General features: G+C 40.7%; 1 protein-coding gene and 1 long non-coding RNA gene across 2 annotated transcripts; both read right to left on the bottom strand.

Moving 5' to 3' along the window:
• Positions 1 to 304: 304 nt before the first annotated feature.
• On the bottom strand, positions 305 to 8273 carry LOC125882145 (uncharacterized). Its single transcript, XR_007448302.1, has 4 exons — positions 8118 to 8273; positions 6192 to 6246; positions 5651 to 5724; positions 305 to 5456 (listed from the first exon to the last, which is right to left on the bottom strand). It is a non-coding gene; the product is annotated as an uncharacterized LOC125882145 (long non-coding RNA).
• Positions 8274 to 11722: 3449 nt separating this feature from the next.
• mos (v-mos Moloney murine sarcoma viral oncogene homolog) lies at positions 11723 to 13843 on the bottom strand. The gene has a single exon (XM_049565825.1). The coding sequence runs from the start codon at positions 13722 to 13724 to the stop codon at positions 12708 to 12710; it is 1017 nt and encodes a 338-aa protein (XP_049421782.1). The 5' UTR covers positions 13725 to 13843; the 3' UTR covers positions 11723 to 12707.
• Positions 13844 to 22634: the final 8791 nt, after the last annotated feature.

Genomic DNA, 22634 nt, shown 5'->3' on the forward strand with positions numbered 1-22634 from the left:
CTATATAAATATTTACAAGCTCAAACCAACTATGTAATTATGTATAAGATCAAACCATAAAAATAGAATGACCTATAAATCCACATTCCTACTGAAAAAATGAACTATTTGCATGTTTACAAACTATAGGAACATTTAGAGAACCAGAAAGTGGAGCCCAGTCATCGAAACCCAGCGTTTGGGCAGTGACTTGCGGCGTCAGAAACCAACAAAAACAGGGCTCCTTTAACATCGGCATGATACGCAGCCAGTTGCTGTTATAGTTTAATGGCACCTGGCGGCGTCAGGGGGAAACATGGCGGGACAAGGACAAAAGTTATGTGTTTGACGGAGAAAAAAAAGAAGTCAACTCGCAGTGTTGTGCCAACATAGTGCATTTATTTTGAAAGAGATTGTATGTAATGTTAAATTTACTGTGAAAACACAAGTGTATATTGAACGAAGACGATGCATGTAACAGGCAGAACTTCACACAATGTCCCAGAACATCAACAACCAACGCACCAAGAGTACCTTGTACATCGAATGTGGATGTGAAAAGTCCATGACCAAAACTAAAACGTGAATATGAGGTCAAAGTGAGAGTGTGTTGGAAAGAGAGTGAGGGAGAAGCAGAAACTATTTATGCATATATCAGAAAGGAATCTGAGAAGATATTGTTCTATACTGTGCATCTATCAGCTTATAAAGGGCCAACTATTTATTTTCTATCTAACTCAGAATTTTGTGTACCCCATTGTGCACCCCTGTCATCACAGATGCATTATCTGTGCCAGTGGCCAGGAGGTTTTCTGTAGAGCTGGGTTGAAAAAATCTATTTAATCGATTCGAATAGATTTTCCGTTAAATGGCACAATATCGATTCATTAATTAAAAAATCGATCTTTTACTATAACTATTTTCCTCCGTGTATGTGTTGTACAGCCGGTAGCAGCCTGCAGCAGCCTGCGGTACTATCAACCCAGGTAGTCTCGCGAGATCAGCATTTAGCACTTGAGGTCATGCCAAGAGATCTCGCGAGATGGCCAGACACTGAATGAAGACAGAGCAGCAAATAACGGTGGGAGCACGTCCACTGAAGGCATGGGTCTACAGTACATTTTTCTCACTCGCATTTTCCCCTAAAAATATAGGCTAACGCTAATAATGTACGCATGTTTGTTAAATGCACATTAGTTTCACAGAAAAGATTAAGAAATACCACTAAGCATCAGCACACTGCTAACTGTAGTCTCAGTTTGTAGGCTACCTCATACAGATCTGCTGGTAAAGTTAACTTAGCGTTAGCAAGCGTGATAAAAGACGGCAGAGAGGCAACGTTGTGCAAAAAAACCCAAAGATTTATTATTTTTCTGTAGCAGTAAATACATGGGCAGATAACAAATGTGTTAACTACTTATGCTAAAGCTTTACAAGCTATTCAGGGCTGCTGACGATAACATTAACATGACAAACAACAAGGCTAACGTTACAGCTAACAAGCTAACGTAATGACGCTCCTCAGACACTCACACACACACACACACACACACACACACATACCGGACAGCCTCTCAGTCCTTCCTTAGCCGCTAACGTTAGCTCATGTACAACACAGGTACCACACAGAAACTTTTACAAAGGGTCATCATGTGCTTCTAGTGACTGTCAAATCGCCAGCAAAAGTTGTTTACACAGACACGGAGAGCAGCGTGCCTGCTATCATGGGACAAAGATCCTCTGAGAAGAAAGACGGTTCACTCTGCTCTGCCGCCAGAAACAAACTGGGAAGCAAAGATTTTCAATTTTTTGCACCAGGTCAGAGGGTTCCTTGTTAAATATACTTCGTTAGTTCTCAGAAAATATTTTAATATCCAAGCAAATTTTGTATCGTAATTGAAGTATACTTGACTGAATCGATACTGAACTGAATTTAATTTAATCAAATCGAATCGTGAATCGGATCGAACTGAGTCCTTGAAAATCGAATCGATCTGGAAAATCTGAATCGATACCCAGCCCTAGTTTTCTGTTTCTGTTTTTTGAGGGCACGTTTCTCAAGGAAAGCCAAAACCACTCTGGTCATTGACCTGACATTTCTAATCTACAACTCAATCCACCCTAAAATCGTGGAGAGCACCTTTCCCTTCTCTTCATCAAAGTAGCAGTCAAAACACCAAGGTATTTTGACATGCGTATTTCAGTTAATTTGTCAAGGAGAAAAGTGTATTTCTAGTCACCAGCAACATCCACCAACTGTTTAGAAAAATATGGTGCCAGCACACCATTCATCATTTCAATACACTTAATGCAGAGCATGTGGAAATTTGTGGCAGTATTCCTTCTTAATCTGCAACATGTTAGTCTGGAGGTTTAAAGTCACATGTCTCAGAGTTGGTGATTAAAACTAAACTTTTATCTCTGTCAGAGAAAACTGATCTGAGTTCAGACTGTTTACTTACAACACAGCTACACTCACAGATAACTGAGCCTCCTACGTGCCTGACAAACAGCATCAAACCTTAAAGCTTCCAGAGACAGTCTGGACTGTCAGCAGCTAACAAGGGGAGCTAACTGCCAACAGCCACCACTGCAACTAACAAACTCCACAAATCCATTCAGCAGCTCCACCGTCCACAGTCAGACACACATGGCTGATTATTTACTCCTGAATTACAGCTCACAACTCACACCAACAGCTGCTGCTCCACTGTGTGTGTTTTTGCTGGCTAGTTAAACATCCTTGCACAGACTAATAGCAGAGTTACCAGTCTGACGCTCATTTGAAGATAATTACAAGCACGGCCATTCTCAGCTTTCAATGTCTGAAAGTCCACCACTAACATTTTCATCACATCTCATCTCATCAACAAAAATGAAACATAGAGGACGTCACTAGTGGAGTGGATAGTGCCGGTGCCCCATGTACAGAGGCAATGCCTCGCCGCAGCGGTTGTAGGCTTGCAACCATTTGCTGCATGAGGTGGGTCTGATTAACCTGCTAGAAGAGGGACATCAAAGAATGTATAAAGTAGCTTTCTGTTGCCAGTAGGTAGCGCTATGGCGGTGATTCAAAATTCCTCTGTAGATGTGTTCAGGGCTGGACTTTCATCATATGTGTGAAGTTTTGGCAAGTTATTCCCACGTGGAGTCAAGTTACAACAACGTTTATCATCACGGCAAAACATCAAAGTTCGCCGCCAGGCCATGGCCATGCCCTTTGACGAAAACTCACAGTTTCCACAATAAAGCATCATCAGCGTCTTATGACTTTTTTTCACCAAGTTTGAAGTGGATCTGGTCAAGTCTGTAGGAGATGTACATTAAAGTCTAAAACATGACATTTCCCATTGCCAGTAGGGGGCGCTATGTTTATCTCTAATTATTGACATGTAGATGTGTTCAGGGCAGGACTGTCATCAATCCTGTGAAGTTTGGCCAAAATTGGACCATGTATGCTGGAGTTATAAACTACTTCCTGTTTAGTGGCGAGACCCCTAACTTTGACGCCATCCCACGGTCACACGCATTGACGAAAACTCAAGCTTTTGATAACTTTTCATCTTCAAGGTCTTGGGATGGGACAGACCAAGGTTTGAAGTCAATCGTATGAAATCTCTAGGACTAGTTTGTTCATTTATGACCCCTGAAAATGGCCAAAAATGCACCAAAATTGCACAGTAAATTCAAAATGGCTGACTTCCTGCTGGGTTTAGAGCATGCCTCCAACAGGCTTTTTTGTACATCTCTGGGCGTTACATAAGCCTGCCGAGTTTCATACATGTAGGTTAAACTAGCTTCAAGGGCTGTTTCCTCAAACTTTTGTAGGGGGTGCTACTGAGCCATTTTTTGGAACCCACACACGAGACCCTTAAAATATCAAATTTTTCACCACTTCTGAGATGTGTGCAAAGTTTTCGGGTATGTTAAGCCTCCCAAAAAGGCAATTCATTTGGAGGAATAATAATAATAATAATAATGATAATTAAAGCTGCAAGCAGCGATGAACGGGCCCTCGCACCTTCACGCAACTCGGGGGGGCTGGCAGGATGCCTTCTGACGCGTCAGTTCATTTCTATCAAAGTTAGATATCGCATGCAGGAGTGACTCAGCATATCTTTGATACAGTGCTGGAAGAACATATTTCACATTTTGTATCACTTCCTCTTTCCACTAGGGGGAGTTGGAGAGCGCACTAATTATACATCATGTTTTTGTACATCAAATATACACCACAGCATGTAACTTTCAGATACATGTTTGATGAGACCTACTTCCTGTTGCCACTCGGTGGGTCTATGAGTATCAGGCGATATGGTAATGAAAATGTGTTCAGGGTGGGACTAATATGAATCATGTGGAGTTTGGTGGAGATTGGACCATTTTTGCCAAAGCTACAACAATTTCGTTTTTCATGGCGAGACCTCAAGATTCAACGCTCAGCAGCAGGTGCGCCATTCAACATTGGGCAAATCCTGTGATAACTTTTGGTCACAACGTAGTCATGCTTACATACACCAAGTTTGGAGCCAATCTGCTAGGTGCTCAGGCCCTAATAATAATAATAATAATAATAATACTAAAAAATCCTTGCATTTCAATAGGGTCCTCGTACCGCTAGGTGCTCGGGACCTAATAATAATAATAAACAGTGCGATTACAATAGGGTCCTCACGGACGACTTTGTCGTTGCTCGGGCGCTAACAATAATAATAATAATAATAAAAAATCCTTGCATTTCAATAGGGTCCTCACACCCCTAGGTGATCGGGCCCTAATAATCATTCGAAAAACAATAGGGACCTTGCAGGTCTGTGACCTGCTCAGGCCCTAATAATAAACAGCGCGATTACAATAGGGTCCTCACGCCCTTTGACCTACACACATGCAGAGCACAACTTTTAATCAGCATGGTCTGTGGCTGATCTGTAAAAAATTTGAAGTCGATTGCATGAAATCCCAAGGACTAGTTCGTTAAAATACAACATGTGGAAATCATGCCAAAATGACAAGTCAAAATCAAAATGGGCGACTTCCTGTTTGGAGTAGACCATTGGTGCCAGAGACTTTTATGTGCGTCTGGACAACATACACATGTGTACCAATTTTCATGTTCCAACTCCAAAAAAACCCTATGGGGAGGGGTCTCTTGATTACAGTGGGCTCCACTGCACCTCCAGATGCATGCAAGAGTTAGGATAAAGGTTGTTTGATGTTCATGAAATTTAAGTGGATCATTGCTCTTATCCTCAAAAGAGAGATAAAAACAAGGAGTATTAGGGCCACATTGAAGAAAAAAAAGGAGGGCCGGAGTGGGACTCATTTTCAGCCCTGGAGTTTCATGCCTCAGACTGGCCCATCGTAGTCGTAGTTTTTAAGGAAATAACCAACAACAAACAGAATGGGTAAGAGGATGAACCTGCTTGTGGCAGCTGCTCTTTGTCTCAGGTGTGTTGCCTTGACACATTGCTGTGGTGCTGGAATGAGAAGATAACACAAAAAATAACAACAGGTTAACTATACAGACACATACATTTTAACAGAATATTCACATATTATTTTTTACTAGCATGCTCTCTGATAGAATATTTAGGATGGGTCAAATACAGAGAATTGATTTCACTAGATAAGCTGTACTTTCATGACTCTATATGTGACAGAGATGATTTACCTTTACACAGCTCAAATATGGGCAGCAGCAGCAAGCAGGTTCAGCCAGTAGATGCTGTCCTCTATGTTGTGGTGCTGAAATGAGAAGATAACACACAAAACAACAACAGGTCAGTTATACAGATACATACATTTTAACAGAATACACGTGTATTATTTTTTACCTTTAGTCCCTCTCTCTTCCTGTTCCTTTTTCTCGTTGTCTTCCTCTCCCTTTTTTCTTTTTCTCTTCCTGTCCCTTTTTGTCATTGTCTTTCTCCCCTTTTCATACTTATGTCCTTTTACATATTGTCTTCCTCTCCCTTTTTTCTTTCTTCTTCTGTCCCATTTACTCGTTGTCTCCCTCTCCATTTTTTCTTCTTCTGTCCCTTTTTCTTGTTGTCTTCCTCTCCTTTTCTCTCGTATTTTTCCTTTTTCCAGAGTGAGTAGCTGTTAATAATTTACTTAAATACTTTATAATGTTTTCAATGCATAACCGTAAAGGAATACTTATCGATATAGAAAAAATTTACCCCTTGTACAGTTTTGATAACGTTACTCACTGGTTGTTCATCTTGATCTCCACACGACCCTCCTGAACGGATGTCGACGTCGTTGCTACCGGTTGATTGTTGGTGGTGGTGACAGTGAAAAAAGACAGATAGATAGATAGATAGATAGATAGATAGATAGATAGATAGATAGAAATTTAATAATCCTTTACAGGAAATTAAAAATGTCACGGCAGCTTAATTACAAACAACACATAACATTCAAACCACAGAGTTACAAGTTAAAAAAAACTAGTGACTTGTGACTTTTGTCAATTTTGTAACAATTTTTCTGCTCTCCTCCTCCTTTCTCCTTTTCTCAGCTCCGCTGGGGTAACTTCTTTTCTCTCAACTTCTTCTTCTCCTTCTTCTGCTTATCGATTTCCGGCAGTTTTGATACTGCTACTTGGCATATCACTGCCCTCCACTGGACAGAGTCTATTTAAATCTTCATATACAGCCTTGCTTCACGCAGGAACTGTAAGGCTGCTTTTGTAATCATCTAATGGTTCTCAACCTGGCCAAAAATAGCTTTAATAGAAAATGTCTCCACACCCAGATCTGCCAGCTTCTTACAGAAAGACGTCCTCTCTATTCTATACTTCTGACATTCCATAAAAACATGTTTAATTGTTTCTGACTGCCCACATTCACATAATCCATCAGGATGCTTCCCCATAATATGCAGATAATGATTTAATCCACATCAGTCTGCAGATTTTAACAGATTCACTTCGAGTTCCAGAACTATAACTAATTTTTCTAACCAAAGGCTGTAAAGAAAAATACCTTCCTTTAGACTCCTTTTCCCACAGTTCCTGCCTTTCTTTTTCCACACCCTCTTTGATTTTCTCTCTCACTTCCACTCTTCCTGGAGATATATTGAAGTCTACTACTTCTTTCTGCAGGGTTGCCTTTGCTATAGTATCGGCGATTTCATTTCCCTCAACTCCAGCATGTCCAGGAACCCAACAAAACATGACTTCACACCCATTCTTTTCTACTCGAAACAATACAGACAATATTTTTTTTTAACAAGATCCGGCCAAGCTTTCGATTTACCTCCTCCTATAGCCATTAGAGCTGCTGCTGAGTCCGAGCAAATCAGATTTGATTTTGGTCCTTCTTCCTCAGTCCACCTCAGAGCCCAGAGAATTGCCAGTAATTCTGTAGTAAAAATAGAACTTCTATCTAAGATACGCTGATCAAACTTGAGTCTTAACTGATCTCCGTACACCCCAAATCGTGCTTTCCCACTCTCTGAATCCTTAGAACCATCTGTGTATATTATCAGCTTCTCCTCCCTGACTGAATTGAGATATTCTTGTATTATGTTCACCTCTTCTTTGTCTTGAATAAAGCACAGCTTGATGTTTAATTCCTGCATTACCCACGGTGGTATTGATAACCAGCTTGTTTGTTCCACTATGCCATCCTGTTCCATGCCCAGTTTCCTTGCCTACTGATTAATTCTGGCAATATATGGCTCATGCCTGTTGCCTCCTTCCACCCCTTGTAACAGACACCTAGCAGCGAAGGTTTGAGTACTACTACTAATTTTTTATCCAGTACTGTAATCCTAACTTAATGTGCCTTAACCATAGGGACATTTCTCCCATTTCAATAACTAGTGCAGGGATTGGGGAGGTTCTAAAGGCTCCACAGCAGAGTCTCAGGGCCTTTGCCTGTATGACGTCCAACCTAGCCAGCACAGTTTTTAAAGCAGCACCATACACATAGCACCTATAATCAAGAGCCAATCTAATCATGGCCTGGTAAATTAGTCGCAATGTTTCCCTGACTGCTCCCCACTCACACCCAGCCAGACTTCTTAAGATGTTAATGATTTTTTCCACATTTCTCCACTGTTTTACCTATGTGCACAGCCCTTGACATGCACTCCTCAAACCAAACACCCAAAAATTTAAAAACCTTCACCTTTTCCAGTTGTAGCCCATATAAATTCAGCCCTAAATTTGGTAACTTTCTTTTAAAACCGCCTCTCTCAACTTCATCGTTGTCGTCTTCTTTTCTCCTTTTCTCTCCTCTGCACCAAACCGTTAGTGATGTGTCGGTTGCGAACGAAACAGCACATAGAGCTGGCTCTTTGAAGTGAACGATGGGAGCCGGTTCCCTTTGGTTTTATTTTTTGTTCTGTTCAAGCTGCACCTGATTGGTCAGTATGTGTGGTGTCCTCTGTGTGTCCGGGTGAGTAGAAGGGGGAGGGGCGGGGGTTACAGGCACACACAGCACAGTGAGCACATGAACAGGAGGGAGGGAGACAGAGAGAGAAAGAGAGCAGGCACTACAGAGAGAGACAACATGCTGGAAAGGTAAAAAGATGAGAAAATGAATACAGCAGGAAAAGCAGTAAAATTTGGAATCATTTCAATTACACTGACAATACAAGGGCAGAGTGTAGAGTCTGCAAGATTAAAATCTCATATCCAACAACCTGCACAGGCACATGAGAACTGTTCATCCATCAGTGCAATTGGAAGCAAGCAAACCTGCTATTAATGAAGCTACCAGTGTGTCTACTGCAACTGCTGCTGCAGTTTTAGTTATATTCTGTTGTGTGATTCTGTAAACTTCTCTATGTTGTTTCACTGTAAATAGTTACAAGTTTAAGATAGTTAAGTGTTTAATAGTAAAAAGCTAAAAGTTTAAAATAGTTAAAAGTTTTTATGTACTTTATAATTTATTTTTTGTAGCACTCTGTAGAGTATATAATGCCATATAAATAGGCTAAACATTCGATACAATCTATTTTTTTTTACATTAGTAATTTATTTTACACATAATTTTATATTATTGTTGGTAATAAATTAATTTAAGCAACAAAAATCTGAGGAGCCACTGGGGACCCGAAAAAGCCGGCTCTTTTAGTGAGCCGAGCCAAAAGAACCGGCTCTCTAAAAAGAGCCGGAATTCCCATCACTACAAGCCGTTTCTCTTGCTGCTGTCTTCCTGAATCCTTTCGGCACATGTGCAGTAAAATGGACTAGTCCAATATAGTGGGGATTGAAGGGGGGGCCCCGAGACACACATAATACAATAAGCATTCTGCTGGCATTTTAGGTAAAGGATTTTAATCAAAAATATAAATAATGTGTGCAAATAAGAAAAAGAATTCTATTAACCATAAATGTATAAGGAGTTTTATGGGGCCATCAAAAACTTGGGGCCCCAGGCAACCGCCTAGTTTTGCCTAATGGTAAGTCCGCCGCTGCCTGGGAACCAGAGCCCTTGAATAGAGAGTCGCGTCATCTCCGTTCACTGACTCCAATGGGCCATTTTTTTCACAGCAATGGCGGATCGCGGAGCCTCTCAGTAGTTCCCGGAAGTAAGCGGCACATGCTAGCAGCGCAATGGAGTTACAGCAGAAAAGGCTCTGATGTACTTTTAACGGGTAAGATGTCCAAAGACTCAAATTTTACATTATTAGCACAATTTATCTAAATTAACGTGCATTAAAGCTTGTTAGTGGATTATCCCCCATTAAATTAGTAGATTTATGTAATGTTAAAAGATAAGACAACAGATTAGGCTAGGACACTGTACATACTGTACACACCATACAGGTAATGCTAACCATGAACAGCCTGTTAGTTTTAAATTGTCTTCTCCTAAACCATTTTATCTAACGTTGAGAAGTTAGAGTGCTTCCAGTCCTGATTTTGTGCGAGCCAGTATGAGTTAGATATTAGCTCAGTTAAATATGACATTGCTGCGTGATTGTTGAGTGGAGGAGGTGAAATGAAAGAAAAATGTAACTTATGGCCTGTTTTTTAGGCTTTGTGATTCTGTTGAGTATACCTGTCTATAATATATTACAGCTCAGCTGATATTACGTTGATAGCAAAGTGAGAGGGAAGTTTGAGGACCGGAATGAGATTTAAAACACAAGATTAAGTAATTTTGATAAATGAAACATACCAGGCTAAATGGGGAATTATTCTAAATACCAAATGTATGTATATATTACTGTGTTATACATATGATCATGCTAAACATATATTCTATCACAGTATTAGATATGTAATCTTGTATATTTGAAACCTTCTGTAGGAACATTTTAAGGAATTATACTGTAGTGATGCTGCGTGCCTCATGCCAGGAGTGCTGCAGGACCATATACATGCTCAGGAGTTTCAACGACCGTTGTTGACACACCTTGGAGCACTAATGAACCAATGACATCAGTGGCCTTGTGAAAACCTCCTCAGAGGTTAAATACCTGGGTTTCCACACCAGTTTGTCAGACAAGTTCTAGTCAGTCAAGCATGAACTGATGAAACCTCTTGGATAAGAGGTGAAATGTCTTCTAAGACAAAACTAACTCCAGTTGCGTTCAATTCAATTGCCTTGAGATAACTATGACCTGGATAAATGAGAATATCCACAGGCATACATTGACTGACTGGGCCTGAGCCAATTTTAAGAATGGTCCTAAACTTTGACTTGTGAGTCAGAAAGAAATCTTAGTAAGAGGTAGATCAGATGAGTTTTGTATGAAGATGTTTAAGGTAACTTTAAACGAATCTGATAACAACTACACTCATGTCTACCCATAATTCCCTCCCTCAGGTAGTAAATCAGCCAATAGGCCTCTGGAAGGTATCGTGTCATGGCAGCAGCACAGCATTCAACAAAGCTTAATTTTCATTTTTATGCATGCATAAACATTCATAAATGTTAAGACAGTTCTCCACTCCCTAACTGTTCCAGAGGTTCAGATGTCACACAATGTCAGAGGATGCACACTTTTTAACAAAGTTTTTTTTTTTGCAAATATCTTATGAAAAGTTGATTTGAAAAAATAATGAAAAGGGTCCATCTCACCCACACAATATAATAAAAAGATAGAATTATCAAAGTCTTGACATGATGGACTTGGCATTAAGACAATGAAAATATTCACATGTAAATTTGATTCCTCTTGATGTTTAATACATCTATATTATTTCTAAAATGTGTTAATATTTGTATTGGCTAGGCTGTAATACAACAGTTAAGCTTATTCTAAATATATACATTTACCAGTAAACATTTTATTGAAATGTTAAACTTTTAGGTTGACCCTTCTTTTAGGTTTTATTTTGGGGGAGAAAGACTATCAATTAAATATGATCATCACGCCCATTACAAGAGGCAGGTCAACTGAGTTGTCCATATAACTTTGCTAGGTGAAACCCAGGTAGGTCTTTTTACATTATTCTAGATTAAACAGAGCTCTGGGTTTTTCTCTGTGAAGTAGATCTAAATGGCTCTGTAGAACTGCTTCTTGGAAACCCAAGTGTTCGTGCTATTGTTTACTTCTCATTATTATGACATAAGGGAGGTAGAGCCCATCTGAAAAGCCAGTCTTATGTTCTTCAAGTGGCTGTGTGGATTTCCTCCCACAGTCTGAATGCAGGTCAGGTTAACAAGAAACTCTAAAATATCTGTCTATACATGTTAGCCTGAGATGAACTAGTGACCTGTGAACATGGTGCAAGGAAGAGCTGAGAAGCAAAATACATATGTAGTATAAAAATAATTTTAATGAAAACCTATCACACTTAAATCTCACATTACAATCTCATCATGGCAAATCAAATTCAATTCACAACACATGTTGATTCCATAGTTTAAGAAAAATTGCTAAAACAAAGTCAGAGCTCTCACAGTAACTTAGTGTGGAAGGTTTGAGCTGTCAAATGAAAAGACAAATGATATGTTTACAGTGAAGGCTAAATACATTTTAAACCATTTTAGGGACTGGTAATATAATGTGCTGGCAAAGTGTACACCTTAACCAACAGTGACTCTCAAATATGCTTCTAAAAAAGGTCCAAACCAACTTGGATAGATGCGTACCTCCTTGAGTCAAAGTTGGTTTTCTTGATACCAAAGGAGTGTCTTTTTTAAAGACACTAATAGCAAATCTAGATTGAAAAAAAATGTGCAAATGCACCAGCCCGATGGTTTACTGTCTCACTTATTTTCACGTAATCCTCTTGGACTAAAAGTGATGAGATATGAATATTTTTACCTGGAGCAGCATAGAGAGTTTTTAAGGAACTTTTCACCAAATTCCACTCAATTATTTTCAAGATGCCTTACTCAGCACACAGCACAATTAAGCCTCATACTGCTAGGAAAACAACAGTGTCTATGCTTAATCATTAGGAGCCCCTTCAATTAGGCACATTATTACAGAGACTTTATACAAGTAATTCAACTTCAGACTGTTATGCAACCAAAAATGCATCAATCCAGGCGGAGTGAGCATAAGTCAGCTTCAGAGCAGTTTTTACCACAAGTGATTTGTCATGGTAAAGATTACATCTCCTTATGGTCACTTAAGATCACCATATTTTTCAGCACTGAATTGTTTGCTATTTTAAACCAGATTTGATATTATTGTGAGCATAAGACACTGATAGTCTACTGTTTGGTCCTGAAAGTAGCTTCTAAAATGTACCTAAAACATGTCCTTGTCCACAGCTGTCAGTACACATGTGCACCAGCTATAAAACAAACTCATATGTGGGAACGCAGCTGCTCCAGGTGAGGCAGTAGCTCCTGGGAAGTAGGTCTGCGGCGGCCATCTCCGCTCCAGCACCGGCTCAGCAGGCTCCTACACAGCCGCCCATGCTCCGACCGAAACACCGGATGGTTCTCAACAGACGGCCGCAGGTTGTGCGCAACAACCGCGTAGAGCACGTACTGCCTGTCGCCGGTGTAGGGCTGCTCTCTGGTGATCAGTTGCCACAATGTGATCCCGAAAGAGAAGATATCCGCTTTAGCAGACAGCCCCTCGCCTCTCAGCAGCTCCGGGGCTCTGTGTGTATACGTGCCGCCTACGTGGCTCAGATGCGGGCTGATAACGCTAACTTCACATCCATGTTCCAGTTTCAGAGAACAGCCGAAATCTGCAATTTTGCAGATGTCTTCACTGGACACCAACACATTGGCTGGCTTTATGTCCAGATGCACAACGCTGTGGGAGTGAAGGAACCGCAAGCCGTGTACAATGTCTGCGGAGTACTTGAGCCACCTGTCTGTCTCTAGCGGCTCTACACATCCGTAAATGATCTGCTGCAAGTTTCGGTCCCCCACAAATTCCATGAGGATCGTTCCGATGCTGCTTTCATCTCCAAAATCTGGCGGGACGCAGGTGGTCGCCGCGAAGACGCGCACGATGTTTCTGTGGCGCAGGTGTGCTGAGTTCAGCTCGGCCCAGAAGCTCTGCCGTGACGCCAGCTTGTTCTTGGTGCACTTCTTAACTTTCTTCAGCGCGACAAGCTTCCCGAGGTATTCTGCCTTGTAGACGGAGCCGAACCCTCCGGAGCCTACAGGCTGCACGGAGCGCAGTTCCTTCCAGTGGATCACAGTGGACCACAGTCGGCTGGCAACTCTGCCGTGGAACCGCTGAACGGGGACCTGTAAGGTGCTGCCGAAGCAGGATTTGGTCAGCGGGCTGCTGCAAGTCCCGAATTCCAGGGAAGGGTATATATCTTTGGGCTGTAGGCGGGTCACGGGGATTGGAGAAGGCATCGTTTTATGTAACCTTAAGTCCGGTGCTGACTGATTAGCAGCTGCAGTTTGAAAGCTTATCAGCGCGCGCACACACACACACACACACACACACACACACACACACACACACACGGGAAGAGAGCGGGGGGGGGGGGGGTACTTGCTCGCACCCAGTCAGCCACATCGCCCCTCAGTGTTGAGGAGGAAGTAATGCTTTCTGCTTGGGTTCAAGGGGTTCATTCCGACAGGCTGGTTCCCGATGAACTGCGCCTCCCCTGGAAAGTAGGCGAGATCAGGCGGCGGCAGCAGCAGGGGGGCAGTCACAACAAAACGCAGTCATGTCAGAGGGTACGTCCCAATTCCTTAAAATTACTGCTAACCATCTTATCTAGCCACCTTATCTAACTGTTTAGGATTGCTGATTTGAGACATGAGACGGCCTTACTCTGAAGCTTCACGTAAAGCGACGTCCTTTTTCAGATGATGGCGGCACCTATGGGCGGCACAGCTGGATCTGCTTCATAACGGAGCACATTCCATTTGCCAAAGTTTGTCGCAATTAAAGAACCTGTAGCCCTGCCACTGTCACTGTGATGAGCATCGTGTTCATTATTATTATCATCATTATTATCACTGTTATTAAATCCACTCGCCATCATTCAACAAGTCAGCTGCTGAGTGAATAAGACGTCAGACCTGTCAGTCTACCTCAATCAATCAATTTTATTTATAAAGCCCAATATCACAAATCACAATTTACCTCACAGGGCTTACGACATCCCCCTGTCCTTAGGACCCTCACAGCGGATAAGGAAAAACTCCCCAAAAAAACCTTTAACGGGGAAAAACGGTAGAAACCTCAGGAAGAGCAACTGAAGAGGGATCCTTCTTCCAGGACGGACAGACGTGTCGTACAGAACAGATCAACAGTAATCCGTATGACACAATGAGACAGGGAGAGAGAAAGAGAGGGGGGGGGGGGGGGGGGGGAAGACAGAGAGACAGAGAGAGATGCAGGACAGATGGTAATGACAGTAGCTTACAACAACATTAATGAAAGTAATAACATTAATTAATATTAATAGGCTAATTAATATTACCTACGAGCTATTAAACATTCCACTCACATGACATGCAGGACAATTAATAATGGGCAAGCTTCAAAACCAGCATACATACATACATACATACATAGTACGTGTGTGTGTGTGTGTGTGTGTGTGTGTGTGTGCGTGCGTAGTGTTATATCAACACGTGTGGTTCTGGACATGAGCAGCTGCACATCTAACAGCCACACATCACCGACAGTCTGCTGAACAACGCAACGGGTTGTGAATGAAATAAACTTAATTACAACATGACAGTCTTGCACAAAATATCATTAACGTTACTGTAGTCATGTAGGCATGTGAATTACAGTGTGTCATTGCAAAGAATGCATGTAACGGGTACACTTGCACTGTTTCTCTGCCATCTCGTTCAAATGAGCCAGATGTAGGGGGCAGGTATTTATACGTCAGAGCCTCAAGCTGAAAAAGACTTCCTGTTAGGAACCTCTCATGTTACCTTACTCATCACACCCAAGCCCCAGCCTCCGGGGGAGATGAGTGAGACCAATGCGGAAGTGCCAAAAACTGCAGTTCACTGACTGTCCACTTGAGGCTGGCTCCAGAAGTGAGGGGGGGATTTTTTTCTAACTCTTCCGTTTAAATGTTATTAAGGTTTGAAATTGCGCATAATTAAGGGCGTGGTCACTTTGAGTGACAGGTCGCACCATCACGGGTGGCTAACTAGCATGCTAACTAGCCACTGGCTCTGCTGTGCAGAGCTCAGCGGAGCTGAGCTCAGACTCGGCCGTCTGCTCGGCATCATCTCAGCCAATTCGTGCCCATGTTCAAGGCATTGAACCTGTCCTCTCAGCGGTGTTTGTGCCTTTTGGATATTTTTTCAGGCAAATATTGGAGTAATATGGCTTGCTGTTTGATTAATTATACCAACAGACCGTCCAAGAAGTCTGTGCTCCAGGTTTTTCGGTAAATGAAATTCAGAAATTCTAGTATTATTTTATTTATGTTTATATGTTAGCACTAATTAGCGGGTATCGGTGTCTGCGGTCACTACGGTCACCACCTAGCTTGTCAGCTTATATTATTAAGCCTTCATTTAATACATGTAAAATCATGTTGATACCAGAGGTCTCATTTTCAAGTGCGACCTGTATCACAGCAGCAACGTCCACATCAAGTTACAGAGCCACAGACAATACAACACAAGCTTAGCTCGTTAACGAGCTAACCAGCCAGATAACGGTTAGCCTTCGAGCAAGACGCCAGTCCGGGGATGCATCAAAGTCAGAGCCTGACAGAGAAGTGTTAGGATGTAGGCATTTAGGGGGAGAATATTTTTGAACAAAAGGCTGTGTGAGGTTTGAAAATAAAGGTCCACCACATTAGTTAGCTAACGTGTTGCAATGTTAATGTTGTCATATGAGCAGTGTAACGTTAACGTAACATTAAGGCTATACTTGTGTAACGTTATGTAAATTAAAAAGTGGCGAACTTTGTGAAATTACAATAAGGTGTGTAACATGATTAAAAAAACTAATGTGACATTTGACTGTCACATATAAAATATTAAGAAGTCTAGTGTATGATATAGGCCTGTAGGCGTGTAGTTACACAACAAAAGATAATGCACAGACAGAATATGAGGACTGTGATGGCCACCACCTTTTTGTTTTGCTAAAATAAATTGATTATGATCTGTTGAACACTGAAGTAATTTAAGTTGTATTGTTTGCATGTAAAGGTGTCTGTGAAGTAGGTAGCCTAACACATATATTACTTTTAATATCTATTTGTCTGTGTAAAGTTTTCCTCTAGGTGACCCAGAGAGACTGGACCAGTGGACACTCAACACGAGGAGACAGAACTGGACTCCAAACAAGACTTTCCATCTGTGCAGTGAACACTTTGAGAGTCATCACTTCAGCACTGACTCCAGGATAAAGACACCTTTTTTTATACGGTACCTCACAAAGAGTCAAGAAACTTATTAGTTTAAAATGATGAATTATTGTCCATAATACATTTAAATGCATTACATAAATTACTAATTGTCATACATTACTAAGTACTCGATTAGGGCACAGCTTGCTCTGTACTATTACTGATAAGGTGAAATTACTGACACACCAGTGCAGTTTAGTGTTCCCATGATGCAAAAGGCCAAATGAAGATTTTATCAATCAAGGAACATGACATGTATTTACCGACTTTAACATTTTAGTGCCTTTTATGCAAAGACCCTTTATCAAAGTGAGAATTACTACCTTTTTCCCCACTCACAGTCTGTGAAAAACCAATGGAAAAAATATTCTCATAATGAGACAGCCGAACATAGCATGATTCCACAGTGGCAGTGAGCTTTGAGAACAGTTCAGTTTCCTTTTGATAGCAACAATTATTTTAATGTGGATGAATTGCATACTGTACATTCATACTCCATTTGTCTTGATAGTACCGTTAAATTTAAAATCACATTCAAATATAAAGTCGAATATCTACAGAACTTAAACACAAAACTATTTTATGAATGACAGCCACTTACTCAGCAATAAGATCATTTTGGTGGTGAGTGGACTTTTAACCAAGACAGGCTGTAGTCAATGTTTTCTACCTGTGTTTCTAACCTGTCATCTTTCTCTCTTGTAGGACACTTGAGGAAAGTTACAACGCCTCAACCAATGTGATGTTTACTCCACAGTAAAGAGGTTGTTTCACAAGAAATTAAGATTTTGCAAATTATGACACTGGGTCCTAATCCATATGTTTTATAATTACTGTTATAAATAAAATTTGACTTAATTTTGTTAAACTGTTTGTGTAATGGTTATAACTTTTGCTATATAAAATGGATCAAACAAAATTTACTTTAGAGTAAAAGCAAATTTTCTGAAAGCTGTCATTCATCAGTTTCCTGTGATGATTGGCAATATAGTGGTGATTTAAACCATTAACAAAATATAATCATTATTAATGGCATCTTAATGTTTTCATTTATGTCTTAACATTTACCCAAGTTTGCATTTATCTTAGCAGAATGTAAAAAAAAAAATGAAAAGCTGATGTTATGTGCTGGTTTTGTTTGGACATTTCTTTAAGACAAATGAAGAAAATTCACTGAGAAACGATTGTCCTTTTGTGAAAAACAAGGAAATATCTGCACACTGAATAGTTTTAAGTCCCGTAGGAGGTATTATTTATTTGTGACGTTGTGACATATGAGAAGGTTCTGTGGGCATTGCTCGGTATTGAGGCTTATATAGTGAGGCTAAAAAAAACAACACATAATTGGCTGATTATCTTTCTGTTTGCCTCACTATAAAAACGTCACAGTACCTTTGCCTGAGGAAGACCCTCTCAGAGTTGGCAACATAGCGAACAAGTGATACCTCCTTGGAGGCTTCAAAACTATTGTGTCCAGCTAATTCTTTGTTTTTCACTCTGAACCCTTTTATCCAGTCACATTCTTCTGTGTTAAAACTAGACTTCTAACAGAGCAGCAAACAAAGGTTACTCTGCAAAATCTTCTCAGGCTCTGCTGCTGGGTGTAAGGTGCTTAGTTATCTTCAAGTACAAAGTTAAAATAATCAGGCCCACACAGAAATGGACTGCTTAATTTTTTGTCAGTGACAATGTTAAACATTAATGCTTAATACTTTATCTGTAGTGTATGATTTGTTTGCCCTTTCAACTGACAGTCAGATTTGATTGTGAAATACAACATTCAGTCAGTAACTAAGACAAAAGGAGTGCAAATATAAATAGAATTTATTGACATTTTAAACAAGTTATAGATGAATATCAAAAACTCAGCATTAGCCTTGACAGCCTGGGCTATGATCAGGCCTAACAAAATGTGTCCTAAAGCCCAAATTCAAAAGCAGTGACACTGCCAACAGTAAGCAGCTCACTGCGTTTGGAGGTGGTCTTTAAGACAATTAACTAATTTACTTAAAAACATATAATTTCTAACTGTAAACACATTTCCTGGCCTTATCAATCTTTGCTGGATTGCCACCAGCCTCCCACCTGCACAACCTGATCTCACAGAAATACGTGAAATGACCACGACCTCTTAACACCGCATTCCGTGGTGGCAGCACGTAATGGGTTGAAATTACTTGCTGCCACCACGAAAACAATGCCAATGTAAAGTCAATTAGGGTCCTCTCCCGTGGTGGACACACGGATTCCCTGATTCAATCACGTCACGTCAACCTCGTTTTCCTCAATGATATCTTTAACATTCCTGTATACATACAAAAACGCGGAAGTGTCCTTGATAACTCAACAATATGACAGGTTAATGTCAAGGCCATAAAATAAAATAAATGTATTTTGCCAGCTTTTGATAGCGTAGGGCTTTAAGAGCATTGTGCTGTGGGCGAATGGGGCGCGTTCCACTACTGTTTTGTAGCTGCTCTCTGCCGTCTGTGGGCTTAATGCCATTTCAGATTGCCATCCGTCTGCCATAACTGAATCCAAACGCCACTAATAAATAAATAAATAAGAAGATAAAAATAAGGCTGAGCACGGAAGAACCAGAGAGGAAACACCATCACATGGAGCCGTCTGCCCCTGGCAACCCGGTCACCCTCCACTCCACCAGGGGAGAGCGGACCCCGCTGGTTATACCACCGACCGTGGCAGCTGTCACACAAACCGCTGCTGAAAATTATAGCCTATGTTTTGATACAGGTAGGCTATATACATATATTAATTGACGTGAGACACTGAAGAGGTTGTCTCCTATAGTCTGAATTTTTTTTTTTTTTTTTTATCATAACTTCTCAGAAATTACTCAAAAGTAGAACATGCTAAAAGTAAATACAATAATAGGCTAAATAGTATCTAAGCAATAATAAAGTGTCTAAACAATAATAAATATTATCTAAGTTATCTATTAGGCTACCATTCCACTCTGTAAATAGATTTTAAAATTTCAATATAATTTTAATATTATTTTTGCTTATTTCATTATTGTTATTATTGGTTTTACTTTTTAGTAGTATTGTATTGTCTGAGGATGACTCATGTTAATAACTATCTACAGTAAAAAAAAAAAAAAAAGAAAAAACAAGCAAAGAAACAAACAAAACTCATTTTATACACTGGGCCTTCAAAGTGCTCTCTGAAACTACACCTGGCATGACTTGTGTCCAAAAAATGAAAAAATCTAAACTTTGTCGTAGAGCTAAACCAAATCCATCATTGGAAAGGTCTCAACCTGGAGAGTAACATATGTCAGTATGAAGATTCTACATGGCTCCTGCTTTCAGCCATTGACCTTTGAACCTTGACCTCAGTGCATGTTTGAGGGCTTATAACTCAGCAACTAAAGGGGGTACAGACATGGGACCAACTGTTATAGAGAGCTCTTGACCTCAGCTATCATGTGAGTGTAGTCAACAACTGAGGGTGCTGTCAGATATGGATAAGATATGGATAAAATTAATTTTCACCCATTTAGAAATTAGATATTTAAATTCTGATCTCACAAATGTGTTTACCATCCCCCTAAAGTCCACAGTGTACTCTCAATTCAGTATTTACAACTTCCAAATCTGGGAAAAACGCTTAGATTTTTAAAAAACTACAATTCCCTGGGACCGCGCCATGCAGTTTGATACATATCAGCAACATAGTTGTAGTTCTTCTGATTTGCAAAGTAGGGCTCTAAATAGGGTTGTAAAAAGATATATCTACTGAATATATCTACTATCAAGTAAAGCCGAACTAGTTATTACACTCCACCTAGATGAAATATGGTAAGAAAAAGTAAAGATGTCGGCTAATTTTCGATATTTTAGCTAATACACTAGAAACGGCGTTTTTGGGACAGTAGGTTCGTTTGCGGCTTGTAAAATAGGGTTGTAAAAAGATAGATCTACTGAATAAATCTAATATCTAGTAAAGCCAAAGTAGTTATTACACTGCATCTAGATGAACTATGTTAAGAAAAAAAGCAAGGATGTTGGCTAATCGTAGCTATTTTAGATAGTACTCTAAAAACGGCGTTTTTGGGACGGTAGGTTTTTTTGCGGCTTGTTGTAAAACAGGGTCGTAAAAAGATACATCTACTGAATATATCAAATGTCTAGTAAAGCTGAACTAGTAATGACACTGCACCTAGATGAAATATGTTAAGAAAAAGTAGGCATGATGGTTCATTTCAGATATTTTAGCAAGTTCTCTAGAAACGGCATTTTTGTGATTGAATATTTGAATAGGCTATAACAAATATCTAGAACAGCCGAACTATCACGTTATTATCATTATTATTATTATTGGTGGGAAATTATAACAGAGGAATGTATTTGCCGTTTTAATATCAAGGACACTTCCGCGTTTTTGTGTGTATACAGGAATGTTCAAGATATCATTGAGGAAAACGAGGTTGATGTGACGTGATTGAATCAGGGAATCCCTGTGTCCACCACGGGAGAGGACCCTAATTGACTTTACATTGACATTGTTTTCGTGGTGGCAGCACGTAATTTCAACCCATTACGTGCTGCCACCATGGAATGCGGTGTTAAGAGGTCGTGGTCATTTCACGTATTTCTGTGAGATCAGGTTGCACCTGCACCTTTGGGCCAGTGAAGAAAATATTATCTTAATGCCAGGATGCTGGAGGTGAAGCTGGTGCAGGTCTTCCTTCATCATGCTGACCAGCTTGACACTGCTGACCTTCCTCATGTCACTGCCGCCACAGTGGATGATGAGGACATCTGGTGCTGCTCTTCCTTGCAGGGAGTGGGAAAAGAAGGAGAAAAGGCCTCCCCACTGCAGTCCACCCCAGCCAAACCAACAGACACGGACGCCCGGCAGTAGGCATTCAGAGGGTGACTCCCAAGTTCTCTGCAGCTCTCTGGACACCACGCCGGACATAGCTGTCACCAGTGCTCCACACTGTGCATATGAAAGTAAAATGAGTGGAATAAAAAATTAGCGTTATATATTTTAAAAAAAGTTGAAGCGTTTTTTTTAAGATAACAGCTGGATCATTGTTTCAAGGTTTGTTGTATAACGTTAGTTTCAGCTAAACTCAACTTACCTCAAGTTTCGTGAGGGAGCTGGCAGGGCTAGCCAAAGTAGCGTAGCTTCTTAGCCTAGCTTATTAGCCTTAGCTAACTTAGCAGCGCCGAGCGAGGTGGGCGTGTTGAAGCAACCAGGCTTCCTTCGGCCCGCCTCTTTGCCCATTTTTGATTATCCAGGAGTTGGGCGGAGTTAGGCACTGCCAAGATGGCGACGTCCAGAGCGGAGTATTTTGAGCTTCAGATCCACTCTTCAGAAACGGATGGATGACGTCACGGTGACTACATCCAGTATTTTATACAGTCTATGATCACACCTAACAGATCCCTCCTAACTCCTAACGCTAACTCCTTACCAAAGAGCATGGATACCAAGAGGCGAAGCTCAATAGAACGCCCCATAGCGCGCGTGTTTTTAAAGTAAAATAACATATGCCATGTTACCTCCCGGTCTCCGTACTAATCTATCAGGATGTGAGTTTTTCTCTGACTTCCTGTAGGACTGCTGGAAACTGTCTGGGTACGTCCCAAGTCTCTTATTTTATACTGCTAACTCCTAACTCCTGACTTGAACCGGAAGTCGTTCATCTCTAAGGCCGTCTCATGTCTCTTATTCCTGCCAGTACGGACAAAGAGCATGGATACCAAGAGGCGAAGCTCAATAGAATGCCCCATAGCAACAGACTCGCCCATGGTTTCGTCCTACCGCCGCCATATTGGACTGTCAGCAGACCGCAGCAGACAAAAAAAAAAAAAATCAATATTTTAGCTAGAAACACATTAATGGCAACATCACATAGTCAGGAATAAAGATTTATTTACAGTTT

The sequence above is a fragment of the Epinephelus fuscoguttatus genome, linkage group LG21 (genome assembly GCF_011397635.1).
Source record: "Epinephelus fuscoguttatus linkage group LG21, E.fuscoguttatus.final_Chr_v1".
NCBI lineage: Eukaryota > Metazoa > Chordata > Actinopteri > Perciformes > Serranidae > Epinephelus > Epinephelus fuscoguttatus.

What these genes read in the sequence shown, in the direction of transcription:
- mos (XM_049565825.1), bottom strand. Translation starts at nt 13,724, where the DNA reads ATGCCTTCTCCAATCCCCGTGACCCGCCTACAGCCCAAAGATATATAC.